The 21,386-nt window shown below is 35.8% G+C and overlaps 1 protein-coding gene across 5 annotated transcripts in view; it reads right to left on the bottom strand.

Annotated features, from left to right (window-relative positions):
* The window catches only part of TTLL7 (tubulin tyrosine ligase like 7), a 66,330-nt gene that overhangs the window by 31,194 nt on the left and 13,750 nt on the right, over window positions 1–21,386 (bottom strand). For 4 of the 5 annotated variants that reach the window (XR_001523182.3, XM_015636689.3, XM_015636690.3 and 1 more), the window contains 8 exons: window positions 14,842–15,015; window positions 14,557–14,688; window positions 13,576–13,697; window positions 12,830–12,897; window positions 7,615–7,773; window positions 5,866–6,082; window positions 3,270–3,434; window positions 2,306–2,464 (listed from right to left, as the gene is read on the bottom strand). Coding sequence is in view for 4 of the 5 variants with exons in the window: in XM_015636689.3 (XP_015492175.1) it covers window positions 2,306–2,464; window positions 3,270–3,434; window positions 5,866–6,082; window positions 7,615–7,773; window positions 12,830–12,897; window positions 13,576–13,697; window positions 14,557–14,688; window positions 14,842–14,866 (1,047 nt within the window). In the remaining variant the exon portion in view is untranslated. The remainder of the gene's footprint in view (window positions 1–2,305; window positions 2,465–3,269; window positions 3,435–5,865; window positions 6,083–7,614; window positions 7,774–12,829; window positions 12,898–13,575; window positions 13,698–14,556; window positions 14,689–14,841; window positions 15,016–21,386) is intronic. The other variant, XM_015636692.3, reaches the window with a different exon arrangement.

The raw sequence follows: 21,386 nt of genomic DNA, 5'->3' as shown, positions 1-21,386 counted from the left end.
GAGTCCATCCAAGAACTTCAACTACATAATTATTTTTTTTTACATAAAATAAACTAACTTGGAAATTTTGATCAAAAAGTAAAACTGGATTTCCCAGGAACTGAAGAGAGAACTAGGTTGTTGTTGCTACTGAGAAAGGATGCAGGCTGCACAGGTCCTTGCCAGAAGCATTTGGTGCCACAAGATGGCAATCATGCATTTCCCACAACCCTCACTATGGTAGAAGGTTCCGGAAGTTCAGTAGCATCAAGGAGCAGGGGAGCTACAATGCATCAAAGCAATAGAAACAAAAGTCAATTCAGGAAAGCAGAGTCATTACAATATGTTGCACAATTTATTTCTTTTAATAGTTTGTTAAGCTATCCTTATAACAGAAAAGCTACATGAGGCATGGAAACATGAAACTAATCATCCTAATCCTATTTTGGCAATTTTCCCATAACACTGGGAACATTCAGGGCCTTGTGATTAGGACTTGTTACCACCCTTAGAAAGAATGATTCACTCCCCTAAGGGGGTTTTGACAAGAGGGAAATGGTGGAAAGAGATAAGAGAAGAAATCTGAGGAAGAAGCCAGAAGTGTTTTAGGAAAAAATAGTTATCTATATATGTGCATATATATATATACACAGACTACATATATTATGTATAGTCTACGTATATACACTGCAGATTTGACCTTTACTACACTACACACAGTACACATACATTCTGCATGCATCTACATATTCTGTTGGAAGTGCTGCAAAAAAGCATGAACAAGCAAAGTAAAAATTAGTAAATGAGTGTACAAAATTAGTAAGTTTCAAAGTTTGAAATTTTGGTTAGTTTGGGTTAGTTTGTCTGACATAATAAGTTGAAGGATACCTGTATTACCAAAAGCAGAAAAGGAAATACTTAGACGTTTGCATTTAAAAAAAGTAATAACCAGGTACACAGTTCCAAATCCTGAAGTATTCTCCAGCAACTCAAAATACCAGAGGAGCATTTACCGTTTTACTCCCTCATAAGAGTTCTGGGATTGTATGATTCTCCTGAGACCTGTAAGATTCTCCTCTGAGACCTGTAAGTGGTGACTCAAACCCCCCAAAATCTCCATACCTCATGGAAACATGAGAGGAGACAGAGAGGTGTCCTTCAGAATGGACTCCCTATGCTGGCTGACTCACCATTCTCACAGCATTTGCTACAAGACTGAATGAAATGTTACACAGACCCTTCAGTCTGCACTTAAATAACTACACACAGCAATATGCAAGCTACAGGCAAACTATAGATGATAATCTGGAAGTTCAGTGCTAAATCTAAGGGACAGCAAGCTTCACTGGACAGAAACAGAAGATGTTGATGTAGTACAGACTAAGTTCATGTCATGTGCTGCTTTTGGCAAGAACATCAAAGCCACCAAATATGCTATGTCTGCATGGCAACAGTGGAGGAATTTTATTTTTCAAATTAAAACTATAATGAACCCCTGAGAGAAATAAGCATGACAAAACAACTTTTGACAGTATTAATGGCCTGAAAATGAGGTTATAATTCAGTAAATTAACTGTATACATTTTGTTCATCAGTAGCCAAATCATATTCATGGCTTGCTGTCAATAGAGAGATTTTGAATACATTTTACTTTATTCCCCAAGTTGCACAGCCTCCCAACCAGTTAACAGAATGGAATAAGACAACCTGAAAAAAGACAAGTGAACTTCATCTATATGTTATTAACAGGGCAATATAAGAGATACAACAGATAAATCTCAAACACTCCTGGTTGAAAATGTGTACCACTAATATATCAAAGAAATATTTCTTTCAGTCCCATCATACCAATTGTTTGCAGAATTTCCTGTATATCAAATCAGTTTTCTCTGTTTATGGTAGTGCTTTTAAAAAGCACAGGAGATGAAAGGAACACATATCCCCAAAAATGAGAAGATAAAGAGCATGCATTCATAAAAGTTACCAGGGCCATATTACATAGCCATATCCATGAAGGAAATCTATAATCAAGGTCCTCCAGCTACAATAACAACTACATTACCATTAAATTTGCCATTAAAACTTTCAAAAACATCTGAAATGCAACACCAGTCCAGGAAAACAATTACCTTTCTTTCAGTATCAAAAATCACTGCAAGGTGATCACTGCCCTTCTGTATGGATGTTGAAGAAAAGCACCATTTATGTACTCAACAACTGTGCACAGATTTTCTTCGCAAGTTTTCTTACACAGATATGTGTTCAGCTGGGGCATAGTTAACTTTACTGCTAAAAACTTGCTTTACATCTGTATAAAGAGATTTACCTCTAGGAGCCATGGTTTTAGTTTTCTGTCCAGCAGAATATCAAATCCCAGGACTTCAAAGCAGACACTGTCACTTCCTGGGGCTTGCCCTGGCCTGCACATGCGATAAGCGTGAAGAACATGCGGCTCTGCAACTATCAGAGTCTTCACCACCAACTCCTGCAGGGATTTGTTTCAGAAAAATTCAGAGAAAACACCAGCATTTACTGAACTACAGTGTTTCATGCTTTAATATTTTAAATTTCGTTTACATATCTACTAGAAAAAAAAAAAAAAATTAAATTCCAAAGAAATAGTCTATAATAAACAAACTATTCCTATGTAGTACCATGTATAATTTTATATAGTTCTAGATATATTGTTATACTTTCCATGGTACATACAAACTTTGAGACTTGTAATAAGTTAAATAATAAAAGCAAATTTGCAATAAAGTGTAGTACAGCCAGCCTTCAATCCATTTCATTTTGCAGTGTAATTTCTGGTAAGAGTCCTCAGAATCATACAAATCTAACAATCTGAAGGCTATTCCTTATCTGAAGGCACCAGTAACAGAACACTTCAATGGTGCTTGATTAAGTACATAGATATTTGCAACACTGACTAAAATTTCGTAAATATTCACATTCATTTTTAACATAAAATTCACTTTATACACTAAAATAAAGTCTCCAAGAATTTAAATGGCATGATTCCTTTGAACCATATTATTTATGTGAATAACTGTTTGAAAGGACTTTTGAGCCTCAGAAAAATCTAACATTAAATTTATAATCAGATTATGAATTTAGTCTTTTAAAAAACATAATAATAGTTTATAGTATGTTCTTTGTGACATCCATTGCTGAGAATTTGGATTAATAAAGTCTCAAAAATCATTCTGAATTGCAGTAAAGCAGATGGCAGAAGCAATTAATTTTCTAAATATACACAAAATAAAGAAAAGTGATTTAGTCTATCTTACTGAAATATCACTCCAGAATTTGGAGACATCGAGATTATTTGTTTCTAGAAACTCAGTAAACCATTTTATGGAGCGTTTGCTTCCTTTGTCTTCTGTTTCATCCCGTTCAAAGTGCTCATTATGTTTATTGACAGAGTAGTTAGTCAGATGCATATACAATTGACTCTAAAAAAAAAAAAAAGGAAGAAAGGACACTTAAAAAACTTTAAAAACAATTATAAAACAGTCAATTCAAAATCATGTAAAGAAAAATTTACATTTAATCAACAATGACATAATCAAACAACTCATATTTGCAAATACACTATGTACAGGTTTAGTGTTTCTGATGACTGAATGCTCTGTAGCCTTCTTACAACAAAACCTGGGCTTCTACTTAAGCCAGTTGCAGTGAACTGATCTACCACTCCACATCTGGTTAGATAATGTATCTGACATTTTTACAGGTCTGTATGTAAACAACTACCTAAAAAAGTAAAGAGCAATTATCCTAACTTAGAGAATGATTACATTCCACAAGAAGCAAACAATAAAGATGGTATTTTGAAGTGCTACTTTAAAAGTGCTAAAAAACACTCTGACATCTGCTTCATAGACAATCCCACATTTCAGTTTTCACTGTAGCTTACTTATGAGAAGTGTTCTCATGATAGTGATACTTTAAACTATCTTTTACATATAAACTCATCTGCCATGCTGATATCTGCCAAAATTGCTCATTTTTAACTGGCTGGTAGCCATACATCAGAGGGAGGTAAATTTCAAAACACACATTACATAAATGACTGAGTGCCACAGTTCCTTTATGGAGCAAAATGTCACCAGCAATAGACTCACATTATCATTTGAATGTAAAGAAAGCATTCCCTTTCCAAGGCCAATTTATAAATCATGATCTGTATATTTACATTATCTCCTAGAGATTAATTCAGCTTTTCACTTACACTATGCCGATGTCTGTCCTCATCACAGTGACAGTTCTCTGTCATGTTTGATTATATACATGAGAGTAGATGATATTCTAAGGTGACCATAAGCCTTCTGTTCCAATTCATCTTTAATAGATAACACAAGCCTTCTGCTGTGACTTATCTCACTACACTTCCTTATCTTTAATAACTTTCATGAAATTGCCAAAACCAGTTTAATTGCAAGCTAGTTAACAATATATTGTAGTATCACTAGAAGCAATGAATTTCTCCCCTGGCTTCATTACTCCTTTAAGAATCATTCTGAAATGTATTGGTTTTGAGTCATCTTTCCATGAAATTCAAATTATTTCAGACAAAAGTAATTATTTGTTAGACAAAAAAAAATAAAAAAAAAAGCTTGTACATATGAACTGATAGTCCAAAGGTATTTGGAACAATGTCACTGTGGAAAAATGTCATCCAAAAAACAATGTCATTAGTGACAAGCAGGTTATTTCACACAATAGACAACCTCCACCATGAGCAGTTCTGAGAACATAGAAACAACTGCCTGCTCTGTTTATCCACTCAGAGCATATTTCAGTGCTGCTAATGCCGAGATTAGCAGCAATACACAAATACTAAAAGCAAACTATTCCAAATATAGTACTGGAACACTTCCAAATATAGCATTTGTACTGGGCTTCAAATTGTACCTGCATTTTTCAAAGGCACACAAAGCAATAGTCACAATTTAAAGTTTCACGTAGGCAAAAAGGCTCTACAGTGTTTTCTGTTACATAATTATACAGAAGCTGCTCTAAAAGCAATGGAGCACAGAGTGAGGTATACCAAACCTAAATCTACTAATACCTTCCAATGCTGCAAATCTACTTCTTCCCTAGACATCTGCATTTTGATCTGAGCAAAAAGAGAAGGGTTTACACCCCTCAACAGGGGAACATGCTATACAGTGGAACAAGAGGAGGAAATTGTGCAAAATCTTTATCATGATCCTTACCATTTCTTGGTTTTCTCTATGTTTATAGCAGCCCTATAGCTGCTATAAACATAGAGAATCACCCTATAGCTGTCAAGTACATACCCCTGTCCTGCTGAAGCAGTCACTGACAAACAGCAGCAGCAGCTGGAGATTTCCTCACGTTCAGGGACTGCAGTGAGCACTGGTCCCTTACAGTGCTCTCCTTTCTGTCTGAGTTCCCAGCAGTGGCTGGAACCTGGCAGAACCCTCAGAAAAGGCTCCAAACTTCATGGATGCTAATATATGATCTAGCAGGAGATAAACCTTATCACGACCTGCCTCCCCAGCCTCAGTCTCAGATGAACATAAAAGCAATGTGCCTGTTCTTGAAGTGATTTGATTTTCTTTATTTTTTGGGTTGATATATTTTTCTTTCCTCTAGAATATATTTAAACTCTTTAGCATACATGCATGCAAACTCATAGAATTTTTTTTTATATAAGCAATAATGTGGCTATACTTGTGATTTTGGTAGAAAAGTATGTGTTAACAAGCTTTCACATAAATTTTTTTTCTCTTCAATGACAATGACAAAGTATCCAGATGAACTCAAGTCCCAGTTTGATCGATTTTATTACCTGCAAAAACTACACAGGTTAAAGTCTACACCATAAGCAATAAATTGGAATGAACTTCAACTTACCAAATTTGAGTCACTGGGGGGGTGATACTTCTCCGTGCCCATTCTCACCAGTCCATCATGATATAAAAATACTTTTAATGGATCACAAGAGGTTACAAGAATATACACACGTAAATCAAACTTGTAGCCTTCCATAAGAAATGGTTTGTCAAGATATTCCTGAACAATTAAATGATCCTGAGCTTGTAACTTTTCTCCATTTCTTATTAAAGAGATCCTGGTAAAAAATAAAGTTATTTGAAAACTTGGACATTACTCTTTGAAAGAGATTATCATGGTCATCCAGCCAAATAGTGAGGCTAAAGTCTATCTGGAGAAAGAGACTTAGATATCTGATTTTTAGAGCAGAGAAGTTCCATTCCCTTACAAGGCTTTTGCTTTCCTGTCCTCTATTGTGCTTCACTAGATGAAAAAAGGCAGTGAGCCATTTCAAAGTAACTTTCTGCTTGCTTTGATTCAACAATTTGTAATAATGGGTTTGCTCTACACTTAGAAATTATTTGGCAGAACGACCAGTCTCCAGCTTCTGTGATTATTCCCCATGCAGCTCTAAAAATAGACTTCCAGTCTTTGTCACAACTTCTGCCCGAGGTACAGACTGCAAAGAACTTTCAGTGCTAACCTTAGGTGATGAAGTTTGCAAAGCAGGACATGACCTGTATGACTGAGGATGGCATAGATTAAGCTCAGTTTTTCTGTATTTCCAGTTCCCTTACATCAGAATGGAAAAAGGTTTGCATATGTACAATGAATTTCAAGTCTCTAACTATATAGACTTTTAATAACTTAAAAATCTAATATTTTCAGTATACAATTATTAACCTGAAATTCCCAGAACCTTAATGCTGCCTTAATTCTCTATTATTTATTATATATATGCTGAATACTCCTAACAGAGTGAAATACTTTGCAGAAATCTCTCCAAACTATGCTGGTACCTTTCCCTTTAGCTTATCTTTGCCCTTATCAAGAGGACTGAAAAATGAGGAAATGGAAAAGTTTGGGACCCTTACTTTTATAGTAATTCTATAAAATATATAATTCTATACTATTCTTTTATAGTAATTCTAACATGCTGAAAAACTAAGAGCTTTACTATACTGTATAATTCAAATTGATATTAAAAGCAATAAAAGCTAAAACTAAAATATCTAGGAAAAAAACAACTCAAAATGTAATTGCAATATTTATTTCATTGGATTTTTACTGTGCATTCCTGTCACCAACAAAACTTCTTCAACTCAACTGCAGGTTGCAGTCTCTTCAGGAGTATGCCCTGCTTCCGAGAGTGCACATCCAGCCACCTCCCCAACAGCATCTCCTCTGTCTCTCCTACACCTTGTGGCTGCTGCTCTCAAACACATTTCTGCTTCTCTGACTGGCTGCAGTTTGGGAACACAATAGGGTGTTTGGGCTGGTTTTAAAGCTGTGAAAGATCCTGACCTCCCACACAACATCCCAGCAGCCTTCAGCCACCAAAATCCTGACATTTATGTCAAATAAAATCTCACCCTATAAATCTAAGCACAGCAGAAAAATTCAAAATAAAATAACTGTGTTCTTAATAATTACTTCAATTTAAGGGTTGTGAAGCCTTCACCCAATACACTGACTTTCACACAATTTGAAAATCTTCTTACTAACACACAGTGCAGCTTACTAATACTAATATAGCTTCTGTTAATGTTGGAAGTAGCACTGGATTTCACCTTTAACAGCTAAGAAGATGGAAGTTATCTCACAACTCACCCATGTCCCATTGCACCATTAGCTGGTTTGACTATGAAAGTTTTCTGTCTACGTTTCTTCTTCAATTCTTTTACATAGTTCTGAAATTGTGTGTATTCTGCAGGAAAGATCCATGTTCGAGGAATGAAACTGTACTCCTGAGGCTGACTCTTGATCATTCTGCAAGAAAAGGGTAATTGAGTTAAAATCCTTTGACTATTTTGATGTTTCAATCCTCAAGATTAAAAAGCACTTATGACAATTTGATAAGGGAACTTTTTTAGCAAAATTCTGTAATATGAAAGCAAACTTCTGCTAATTTCTTTAAGAATAGTTAGAGGTCTATTACATATCCATATGAGTTATATTCAAAAGCAGATTATCCTGAGCATTTTTTGCTTATGTGCTTATTTTGTCTGGCATCCATCTCATTTCTTGGCATCCATCTCACTCCAGTTACAATTTTTGGCCAGTTACTCAGATGACTTAATGATATTCCTATTCTTAGATATACTTAACTTAAAACAAACCATGGATTTTTTATTTTTTTTTTTGGGGGGGGGGAGGGGGCAGGGGGGTGGTGGTATTTGGGAAGTATTTTAATTTTCATATTGGTAGGTGTCTGGGGAGGTATGAGGAACAACAGACACAAAAAAAAGGAGCTGGGATATTTGGAGTTTCTTCTTGGGTGCAAAAAAAGACTGAAATGAAAATTAAAATGGAAGCAATTAAGAAAGAGCTTTTTGCTCCTTCTGAAAGAATTTTAAAAATAAAGAATTGCAGTAAATAGACTTTGACATAGGCCAAGCAACTCATTCATCTCCAATATAGGACAAATCACACAAGCTTTGATTAGTGTCTGGTCCCAGTATATTTGGATTAAGATTCCAAGAGCACCTAATTCAATCAAAAGAAAGCAAAGACATTCAAAGCAAGACCAAGCAGGGAGGGAGGAAGGGTGAAGGGATGGAACAGAAGAACTAAAAGAACTAAAATAAAAATAGGGAATCAAACTGAATCGAGGGAAAGGATGTAGCAAGGTCCTGGTCTCCCTGCTTTAATAGCTGTGGCAGCTGAGGTAGTGAGTGTGTCTCATTCTATGCCTCTGTTGTCTGTGAAGAAAAATGGAAGAGGAAGAATGGTGAAGAATTCAGGAAGCTGAAGTTTCCAGCACCCAGAGCTGTGTATGTGGCAGACAGGAAGATATACCCACACCACATGGGTTGCTTTAATGCTGGTTATCAGCCATGGTACAGGAGCAATGGGGACTTGGTGGTACTATGCACACTGGTGTCATAGTTCACAACTGGATAAATTTAGTCTTTGCTGAGTTACATCGTCGTGCAGCTTGCTTGTTTCAGGTACTCAGAGTACCTGAAACTTCCTTCGTACAGAACCTCATATGAAATTAGTTCAGGTAACTCACAACTACCCTGTAGCTTAGAGTGAACATGTCTAAAATACAAATATCCACAGACAAACAGAAAGGAACTGGAAGTTTAAAAAGAAATTAACTGATACAGGAAGTTCCCCAACTTTGATTTATTTTTTTTTAAATGACATAATGGTAAAATTTAATACTTTTTGATTAAATACAGATTTACGTATATTTCTCCTTTTGTATTGAAAACTAATAGCATCAGCATAACTAACATGTAAAAGAGGCAACATCATTTCCATTTTTCATTTCTACTATGAGCTTACATAATACTTCTGGGCAGATACTTTTTCTTTAAGTGGCTAAAATACTAATGGAAAAAACAGCTCTCAGCCACATGTGTAGGGCTAGGACTGCAGCCAAGCCCTACTGGTATAATGGATATGCTGTCACCAAACTGTAGCCAACTACCCAACAAACACTCTGCAGAAACCACAACAGCTACAGCAGTATTGCATGTGGTTCAGAGCTTCTGCAGCTTCATTGTAACTATTATTCTTACAAATCTAGTTCAATGAAAGCCACTCAGGAAAACTTTTTGAAACCAGAAGTAGACATTATAATTTCTGATTCATTCATATTGTTAAACTACTCTCCATCTGCTCTGTCTTTGCAAATGTTATTACTTTGCCAACTGAGTACCCTATCTAGGCAGAAATTATCCTATTTTTAGGCAAAAAGCAATTTCTGTGTTAGTTTAAATCCCTCTCCAGATTATTTATCATATGCATGCCGTTATGTGCTAGAGACCTGCCATTTAACTTACTCAAGGGTTTCAATACACACACTCCCTACTCATTGAATATAGCTTCAAGATATTCCTGACATACTGATATTATTTTGTGACTGAAATTATATCAGTTGTATATGCCTTTTCTTTTTAATGCATAATTGGGAGGATTATAAACAATATTATGAAGTGGAATATGTCAGCATTGTTTATAGGTTCTGGGGCTCACTAAAACTTTCAAAAAAAAGAATTCTGCTCTGTTCTTTTCCTGCAAGGCCCTGTTCAGAAAGGGCTTAGGAACATCATTAAGTAGCCTGTGGAATCAAAGCCTTTTCAATTACAATAACCCTATTTTTCAGCACATGGGTTGTCTGCTACTATGAGTAACCACTTTATCACTGTGCTGCTCTATCCTTTAGCCATTGCTGTCCTTATCAGGAGGTCTGAGAAATAAATAGCAAATTATTGTTCTTCTGAATACTATTTTAGCTCACAAATGTGGTCAGACTGTGCTCTTGATCTCAGAATGGTTTCTGTACAAAAGAATCAATGGTGTTGAACAAAACATGCCTTGCTAAAGGCACAACCTTCAGTCTAATAATGCAGATTCCACTGCCTAAATTTCAAAATCCTCTGACTCCTCACATATGAAAAGTTAGTAGGTATGTATGGATGAGAATGACTCTTGATCCATGGTCCGTTCATGAACATTTTAAATATAATCAACAAGAGTGTTGGAAAGAACAATATCACATAGATGGATCTGTGTCCCTTCCCACTCATCCTGTGCCCTTTCTCCCTCATTCACTGAATTCACTTTGTAACCACACTTATCCTTCACAAGAGGAGCTCTCTTCTAAGAGACCCTTCACAACAGTCTCTTAGGATCTAGTTGTCCCTACAATGGCACTTCTGTTTTTACTTTTTTCTTTTCTGTGTTCTGATTATTATCCTGGAAAATTATGTTCATGCCTGCCTTTTTTTCTCAATTACATTCCTCTTTCCATCTGTTCCAGTATTCTGTGCTCCTACACTTTCTTTGCTGAGTTGTCTTCTTTCATATTACACGTGTTACATATTACACTGTTCCCTTGCACCTTTCTGCATGTGAAAACCACATTGTCCTGTGATCCAGAGTGCCTGGATATTGCCTGCAAAAAGAACTCCTGAAGAGCATTACCTCCTAAATAGTATTTTCCTCTCAAAGCAAGGTAGATTTGTTCTTTCACTTTATTCCCAACAACTTGCATAAAATGGAAGGGTGAAATCGGTACAACTAACATGGAAGTAAAACAAAAAAAAGTCTACCAATTCTCAATATAGTTTCATTATCTCTCAGTGATAGTAATCAGTAGAGTAAGTAATGGGAATAGAAAAGATGGCATGCAGCAGTAAACAAGACAAGAGAATTAGTGTTTCTGCACATTCAAATTTTAAGACAGAACAACAGCTGTAGGAAACAAAATCCTGCATTCTACAGTCAAGAGTCTGCTCAAGCACATATCTCACTGACTTATGATTTCACCAGCAATCTCAAGGCATATAATTTTGATTTTTATAAAGTATGAATACTAAGAATTGAGTTGTGAGGGCCAGTATTGAGAAAAGAAACCAACTGATTAAGCCCTGTTATATCTACTGATATTAAGTGAAGTCACAACATCAGTTTTCTACCAGTTTTTGTGAGAGAAATTATTGTCATCTTATCTATATCTGCAACCTCAGCACAGAGTAACTTTAAACTGTGTTTTGGACTCAGAATTCATTGGGTGAGAAAGGTATCATCAGACTGTATTTGAAAGAATGTGTGGATGATAACAAGAGCCTTTTTTCCATTTTGCATAATTTTAAAAAAGATCACATAACTGCAGCAGTACACAGGGGTACCCCTGTGTACCAAGCTGACTGATTGTTTCCAAGACCTCTCCAAACAGCTGTTTGCCTCCGTGTGCTATCTCTGTGTTTTTATTTTCAGTCTGAGAGGGGCAGTGAAAAGAGCTTATGCAGCACCACTGACACAGAGGAGCTCTGGTCCACACGTAGGACATGGACACACCCCAGCAATGCACACAATATTTCCATCATAATAGTTGCATACATTCTATGTGTTATGTGTTCTAGTTACAAATTAGAAAAGGAAAGAGAAAGAAATTAAAAGAGAGAAAGAGAGAAAGAGAGAGAGAGAGGGAGAGAGGGAGAGAGAGAGAAAATACCACATTAATTACATTCATATGAAAACAAATTCTGTTCTGTTAGCAGTTAAGTTGTGCAAGTCAGGTTGAGGGCCAAAAGATTAACTCTATTAATATTTGCTCTACAAACTAATTTAGGCTAGATTAAAATGTTGACATATATTTACCCTCAAACCTTTCCTTACTATCAGGCTATCAGATCATTATTTAGTATTGTTTTCTTACAAGTCTTGCTCACAGATTCTCAGCTAGGATAATTCCTTAGAACCCAGTTAATCAGCTAGAGTGAGGAGAACTTTTAATTAGACAAATGATCCTTACTGACTATTTTTTATATAAAGAGTAAGATGCTTCACATTTTTTTAAATTTGATATACACAGAAACACAGCCATTAATTATTTTAAACAAGTACTGTCACAGAATTGGTCAGGTTGGAAGAGACCTCAGTGGGTCCTCTGGTCCAGCCTCCCAGATGAAGCAGGGTTATCCAAGGGCACATTGCACAGCATAGTCCAGATGCACTATCCAGCCACATAAAGTTATTTTTTTCTGTTCTACTGTTATGTGATAGTGGGTATATTATGTACTAGGTTTATTGTATAATAATTCAAGACTCACCTACATTCTGCAATGTTTAGACAGAGAAGTGAACCCACCTAATATTCCACTGAACTCTACTGGAGAAATAAAGTAGCTTACTCCTATACTACAGATCCAGGACCATAGCTAAAGTTATTAAAGAACTTTGGAAATTATTCCTGATTCTCTCCTAGTTTCTTAATAAAAAAAACCCAAGCCTCAAAAGCAATAGTTCTGTATATTTTTGCATGAAATATTACAGGTGGAAAACTTCTTAATATTAAAAGAAATATTACTTAGTCATGTTTCTTGCCAGAAAATCCTTTCTGCATATCTCTCCCATTCCTGGAAAATGGTTGATTCTCTGAGGAAGTAGAAAAAAAAGGAAAATTAATTGAGACTTTTTAGTTTTTCTGGCATACCTAATTACAATCATTTAAAACATTCAACTACATGCTCAGGCAAACACAAGTAGTGTTACATCTAAATTATTTACGATAATATCTTACACTATACTACCTATTCTTAGCAATGCTAAAGATGCTGCAAGTTTCTCTTCCATCAATATAAGTGTCCATTAATTTAATTGCTTATATGAGACCATCATACTTTTACTCACAAAGTGATCTAGAAACAAAGAATGCAAACATGAGGTAATGGTAAAAAAGGAAAATATTTATTCACAGGACTGTGGAGAGAGCTCTGGAAGTCAATTTACTGCTTTAAGCAAAGCTTATGAAAAACTTATAATTGATGTTTTATATCTTCTTTAAACTGATCATTCACAATGATCAGTTTAATGAACAGCCCCAAATATTTACACAGCAGATTCCAATTGGTAAGAGCAAAAAACTCTGGAAAAGAGAGCAGGATTTTAAGCTATGCAGGGGTACAGCCTTTCATGCAGCCTGGTTGGTTGTGGTTTGTGTGGGTTTTCTGTCCCCTCCACACAAATGGAACTGAGCAGTTACTGACAATTATGGAACATTTCAGAGTGAAGCTGTTTACTGAAACATGTCAAAAATCTTAACTACCACTGTACCTGATAGTTCTGCAGTTCAGCAATCTTCTCTTGCTGCACAGCACAATCACTCCAGATAAGATTTGCTGTTTCATCCTCATCACGCGTTTTCACAAATCCCATTTCTTGTATTACTACACGCACTATGGAGAAATCACACACTTAGGGACTCTGGAATTTCTAAAATAGACTAATTTTCAACACTTGAAAAATCAATTAAGATTTTAAACACTTCCAATATAGAACCCTTGGTCTGAGAACAGTGTTAGCATGGCAAGCTACTTATCTTGCAATATTTCCATCAGTCTATTGCAAACCTGCCATTACAATGTTACAGCACCTTACAGTGAGAGCTTCAAAGGTATTCCCCAATCATCCAGCAAAAATCTTCTTGTACAACAGTTAGATTTAATCTTGGTTATGCCATAAGTTAATTTTAAAACAGTGATGACTGTGTCACTGCAGATAAGGACAAAAATGCCTCCTTAGACAAGGTACAGTGTTGCAAATGCATGCATTTTAATTTTTTCTTAAAAAAAGACTGATTATGTGTCATGCATAACTCTGATTCTTGGAAAAAAAAATTTAGTACCAAACATGTAAATACAAAACATTAATGGGTTTTATTGAGAAGCCTCTGTATAATAATTAGAGGATTTAACTTTGAATTTACACTGTTCATCTTTCAAGGATTTAAGAAGACTTCCAAACACATACATAACACATATTTGAAAGTTTCTTCCACAGCTTTTTCGATTACTTAAGTTTTTACATTTCAATGTAACAAGTGGGAATTAATATGAGTAACAAATGAGGATTATAGATGCACGGTATCTAAAGCTATGAATTAAATGTTACAAGAAAACCCCAGGTTTCTTACAAAAGAAACTCCTTCAGAAATGTCTGTCAGCTTGATGCAAAGTCCATTGATTCACTCCATTAATCAGTTACTCTCTCACATCAAAGGCTATCAGGTTGAAAACAAAATATGCAGCTTCCTACCAATTTCATATTTTGTGCCAGCAATATTGGCAGTGATGACTCCATTCTTCTTCTTCTTTCGGACTTTTCTTTTAATTGTGCTCTGATAGGGTAGTTCCGAACTCAAAGACAAAGGAGCAGTTCCATGGTTATCTTTGAAAAATAATGTTGTAACTATCAGCATTTTTGTATCTCAAATAACTTATACAAATTAACTAAAAATACAAACAGTACTCCATCACAATTTATAAATACAAGCATACTGAATAATTCATAGGATATATTAAAAATCCAAGACTAGCATACCTCCCTCATTAGGAAAGGATGGCATTATAACCTAGGATAGTGCAGAAATAGTTCAAATTCTGTTCCAAGTTCTCAATAAATGGTGAAAATGTCAAAGCCAAATTACTTAAAACTCCAGTCATGCCATTTCAGTCTCTGGTTGTAGAAAATATTAGTTCTGGAATGAATAGATACCTGTGTTAAAAAAATGTAAGAGAGACTTTGTCATAGACATATCCCAGGAAAAAAAATAAATAGCAGGAAACTAAATATGAAAACACTTTCAATTACATGTATAAAGAATTGCTTACTTTAGAAGATTGATCAAGCTATTGTAAATATAAAACTTTGTTCATTGTTGTTCAATTATTTTCTTTCTGGAAAAATAATTTTGCAGAGTTAATTTTCAAAATGAAATTATATTATCTCTTTTTCTGATTTTCATTTGGGTATAGGACATTTTGGACATGAAAATAGGTATTCAATTATTCAATTGAATTCAATTGAATTCAATCAATACTGCCACTTTCTATTTCCACAAAGGTCAATGAACTTAGAGTCATTTTAAACCACACTTTAAGTAAAAAATTAAAATCAGACATACTCTTTGATAGGTTTTTAGTACTAAATGGGAAACAACTGAAATCACACTAATAATTTGTTTCCTCTTTTTCACTTTTTAATGTTTTTTAAAGCAATTGTCCAATAATCATTGGATAACATGGCTGCAGTTTCATGACCACTTCATGACAGAACAGACATAACTTAAAGATATTTTGGGTTGGTAAACATATAACTTCTCAGTTTTTCAAGTGAGCATTTATTTACACAAAATGCAATTTTTTACATCTACGGTCACACAAAATTCCTTTTTCTATTTTTTTCCTCATGAAAACAGCACTACATGAAAAATCACACATATTAAAAAGATTTTTAGTTCAGCTTAAGCACATAAGAACAATGTGTTAAAATATTAGGGAAAAAACCTTGGGAATACACCACTTCTAAACCCACTTCTACATGACTTTGGGCATGCAGCACTACTCTACCAAAGCCTACAAGAAATAAATGCTGTCTTTGTCAGGTGGCCTCAAACAAATTTACAAGTTTTCAAAGCATAATATAATATGTTACTGATATAATATAATAATATCATACAGTAACAAATAGTATGTTACAATATAATATGTTACTGATCTTTAAAAGCTTTCATTTCTTTTCTGCAGTTATATGTGTAGCTTTGGTTCCTCACACTAGCTTTAGATCAGTTTATATTGCTGCTTTTGGTGATTGCAAGACATATTTAAAATAGTGTATTTTTTAATATATATATTATTTAAAATAGTTTATAGAGAGCACAAGGGATTTCTTCCACTATAAATAGCAGAAAATTACAGCAAAGTCAAATTCTGCCATGACTTAAGATGCCAAATATACGTGGTCATAAGACTGGACAAGATGTGCATTAACAATTACTAAACATTACTTATAAATCCTTTCCTTTTTTTTTTTTTTTTTTTTTTCTTTTCTGTGTGTGTACACACAACATAGGAGAGAGAGATAAGTATGTTCTGGACAAGTCACCCATCTTTTAAGAAAATATAAAAGCAGATACTTTGAGCTGCAAGATCTAGCTTCCTTTCAAGACAGACATTTACCCTTAATAGCCCAGTAATGCAAAAGGATAGAAAGAACAGTTTGTGGGTTTTTTATGACTGTCACAAATGTCCCAGGAGCCAAATTCTGCTTTGTAACAAGACAAATCTCCCTCATGTCCATTTAGTGCCCCTGTGTATTTATCCATAAAGAACAGGAGATGTTTTATACACAGATACAATGTCAGCACAGCAGTTAACACCCAGCCATTTTGAAGTTTGAATGTTTTGGATGACATTATCTGAGAAGGTGGTCTGAAAGTCCTCGGGCCCACTGGCATACTAAAATTAGACACAGAGATGGGAAAGCAAAGCATTCGTTCTCCTTAAAACTGCTGTGAAGGAAAAGCAGTGCTGGGCACAGTGACTCACTGGCTATTTCATGGTATCTGTTTCTCAGGCTAAGAATACCACCAGAGTACAAGACATGTTTAGTTCCTGGGAATAATATTGAAGTACGTCTATTAGCCAATTAGGGACTCCTATGAATGCAAAAAATGCCTGGCAGTTGTTTCTTTGCTGTACTGACTAAAAACTTCTAATAAATTCGGAAGAATGTTAAGAGGACTAACATTGCCCTGTGAGAAATACCAGCCCCTTACTAATACAGCATAATTTACAATCTATGATATGCTAATAAAAAGTGAACAGCTCATAGAACTTTCATTCATTTTACACTCACAGGAAATTATTTGCCCAAAGTTACTATAATACACTGTACTCTGAAGGCGGACCATAATTTCCAAACTGCACCACACTGCTGAATTACTGCTTTTCTTTAGATAGACACTATCCTATTCTTCTCAAAAGATTACTCTTTAGGGTCTAAATAGCATGTACCAACACTCAAGGTCCATGACTAATCAACTTTTAAGCACACATATATGAATTGATGGTAAAGATTTATGGCCACCTTTAGGGTATTCTAAAGATAATTAATAGATCAGCCATATGGAAAACAAAGTAATGGGACTGTATTCTGTATTCAAACTTTGGGATTTTTACTTTTCAAAAGCACTATTCCATACCAATAAATTAAAGTTTATTCTGACCTAAGTTTGTGTATAATAATTCAAAATTATTTTATAATGGCTTGACTTCTCTTCAGTTGCCCATCTTCAATCAACCACTTCACTGAAAACCAAAGCACAAGCAGTTCTAAAACATTATTTTTCTAAACTTTTTTTCATAGGATGAAGTCCTTCCCCTTTGTTCTTTTCCAAAGGGCAGATAAGGCCCAGTGAAATGGGACAGTCCCAGCTTTTCTTCCCACCATGTCAAGTGACAGATGAGAGACACTGCATCTCATCCGAGGGGATACATTACCCAGAGCAGTGAATTGCTGCTGTGAATTGTAGGCTAAGCCATGGGAGCAGTAGACTTGCCCCTGTTTAGACCTCTCTGCTTTGTGCATCCCCAGTGCAGTAGCACGAGATGTTCCAATTCTAAAGCAAGAAAAGCTAACACCACCCTGCTGAAGAAGCTGCAATCTTCCCAGGTAAACTGCAACTGCTCCTCTAACTGCCCTTTAGATGAACAACTCTCTAACCAGAGGAATGGATCACTTGGCAGAGACAGGAATACACATCTCAGAGCAATACATGAAGGGCTGCTGCTGAGGCGAGGGAGCTGGAAGGAGGAGAGCGCAACTGGACAGAGCACAGAGCACAGACAGGCAGTGTACAGGCCCTGGCAGCCACAAGCTCCTACATGTCTTTTAAAATTCTATAGAGAAGAAATCATCCCAAAGTTACTTTGCTCTCTGACCCAGGTCCTCCCCAGCACCTTCTTCTATCTCACATCTGATTTGTTATTATTGCCAGCCGTACTCTCAGGTCAGAGCACAGCTGAAGGAAAAGACTTGCAGCAGACTGCTCTGCAGGCAGCTTTAGCTGGTCACAGGCCAAAGCTGATTGCAGGACTCACCCAGATCGTGCACAGTAACAGCAGCAGCATTTTCAGGTTATGATTACATCAAATTCTGAGTCAGTTCTTATACCTGTGACAAGTTTTTGTTTATAAAAGAAGTGTAACCTATAACCCGTGTTCAGCTACAATAATGCAGAGGCATATCTCGCTAGTAATCTATCTACCTGAGAGACCTGTTTCTAAGAGATTGCTTTTAATAACATAGAAGAAAGCATTCTATTTTTGAACTGGGACTTCTGAAGCAAGTCAGCTGTCAAAAATCTCTGAATTCACTCTGAATTCACACTCAGGCAAAAAGGGATTGCAGTTCCTGCTGCATATGCCATTTCCCTTCTGAAAATCCTGATACACATAAACCGGTGAAGGTTTGTTGCTCAACCATATAGATTCAACGGTAGCTGAACCAAAATGGTTAACATATAAATGGAGAAAGACTTGTGAAGAAGAAACAAGTGCATCTTCATCAGGTTAGCACATTCTTATACAAAAAAGCACTTTGACGAAAAGTGCTCTACAAGAAAAAAAAGAGATGAGATGTTATCTTTACAGCTGTCTGACAAAGCTGTGACTGTAGGAGAGATACATTGCACACAGTCCTGTCCTAGAAAGGCCAAGAAGACAAAAACAAAAAAAAAGAAAAAAGAGAAAGGGATCTTTTTTCCTCCAGGGACTGGAGAGGCAGGATACTCTTGCTGGAGAGGGAAGTGTTGCACATGGACAGAGAACATAGCAGATGCTCAAGTCCATCTAAAGGAACAGTCTGAGCAAGATATGAGAGTGCCTTGATAAAGAGCAGGATACAGTGGAAAGAAGTGGTTTCACAGTTAATAGAATTATTCTTTGACAAGTTGTAAAATATTCTATAAACCCAAAAATTAATAGTATTTTATGCTGTTATACAAATTAAGTGTATCATAATAAGTTACTAATTTGCCTGAAAAATATTCTTCTGGCCTAGATTTTATGTAGGTATTTTTTAACAAATCCCTCTCTAATTTCCTTGGGTTTTTTTCTCCAGACTACTCACAAGTGACCTCTGCCCTTCATGAACCTTCACATCTTGATGCAATCTGGAAAGTTTTTAATCTCTAAATAGTAATTATACGTCATTAGACCCCACCCCCTTTTTTTCTCCCCAAAAAGTAAGCATCCCAGAAAAAGGTTTAATTAATCAGATCAAAAATGAGCAGGGAGAGTCAAAAAATTCAAACTGAAAATAAGGTAGTGCAATTTGAGAATCTCTTCCAAATAAGTCAATGAGATTCTTCAACCTAGTTTGGATCATACCAGTAACTAAGAAACCACGACTCTGCACCCTAAGAAAAAGAGCCTAGATTGCACATGCACATTTAAAATTATTTAATCTGATCTATTTAATCACTCAGAATGGTAGAATCACCTTTTACCAAATATTCCATGTTCCACACATCACTCAGTATACTGTATGTAATGAAAACTTCCTTCCTCATAAGCAATTGTGCCACTACTGGTGCTCAGTGCTCCATGGGTTATACAAGTGCTTAACTTTACATACATGAACAGAAAACAAGACTTCAGATCTTAAGCCATAGTATATATGACAAGACCTCTCAAAGACAGCTAACATCCTACATACCTAGGTGAAAGGCTACAAAAATGGATTGTCAGGGTAATTTCCTGATTTTTTGATACCCATTCATCAACAGTGGAATCTTTTAGAACAGATTTTCAAATTAGCAGACTGCTTTCCTCTGAGCCCATTAGTGCAATTTACTCAGTGCTGTCACAAATGTCTGGAAATGCAGAGAAGATGGAAGGAAACCCACAAAGTTCCTGACCTAAGGAGCTTTCACCATGAAATGGAGACACACTGGAGATAGTTACAGAACTGGACAAGCGACCACAAGGATGGAAGGACAATGTCACAGTGCTGCAATACCCACTCTTCACATAGCTGGAAAATTAAATTAACAAAAATTTCACAAAAACAGGAAAAAGAAAGATGTGAACATAGTCTTCAGGGCATTGACCTAGCAAACATCTGAGTTCTGGGTTTTTTTTCAATCCAACATTTAAGTCAGTTTGGACACACCATAGTGAGGAGTGTGCTATTTATTACAGTTGTGCAAACATGTAATCTACTGTTGATCTGGAATTAAGATATAAAATGCAGATTCAAAATAAGATTAAGAAATCAGCAGAAATTACTATACAGAAAAATGTCTTTTTCAGTACCATGATGAGCAAGATAATAACAATTTTCAGTAAAGAAACTGCAGAACTAAACACCTCCTGCCCTTTCATGACTTTTTTTAATATATGGCCTTAAAAAATGTATGTTGAAGTGTTCCTGCTAGAAACAAGCAAAGTGACCAGTTTTACTGTTACATGTTCAAAGAACAATTTGAAGGCAAGTTCTCACTCTTAAAGAGAAATTCTATATGCAAAAAGTAATCTTCATTTTGAGGCTTGATATGTCAAAGTGACAAGTTTGTTTTTAAAAGGCTATCTGTCAGCAGGCTTAAAACTGCATGTACTTAGGATTTGGTTTAAAATATTCTGAAGTCAAATTAAGTCTATTAATTCAAACATCCTCCATTCCCACCATCAGAGATGAGATGTTATACAGCAGTTCCTTCAGATAAAGAGAATGTACAGAGTTCTCAGGTGTTTGATTTGCTACATGGACAGATACAAGCTACAAAGGAATACAAAGATCATAATTTACACAACTTTTTTCTGAATCATGCAGTTCTGTAAAACCACTCTCTGAAATAGTTTATCTGAATGGCCATCAATTCCAAAGCTTCTAACATCTCCCTAAGCCACCAAAGCAAACAACAAAGCCAAGCTATAGTGTGTTATCTTAAATGGCTGGAGTCTGGCCAGGAGATGACCCTCCAGTGCCTGCTCCAAGGCTCAGCAGCACACAGTGGCACAGAGCCCTGGGAGCTTTGCAGTGTTAGTTCACAGGAGATATTACTTGGGTCTTCTCCTGACTTT

Source organism: Parus major, chromosome 8 (genome assembly GCF_001522545.3).
Source record: "Parus major isolate Abel chromosome 8, Parus_major1.1, whole genome shotgun sequence".
NCBI lineage: Eukaryota > Metazoa > Chordata > Aves > Passeriformes > Paridae > Parus > Parus major.
This window is presented reverse-complemented; position numbering and strand designations above follow the sequence as displayed.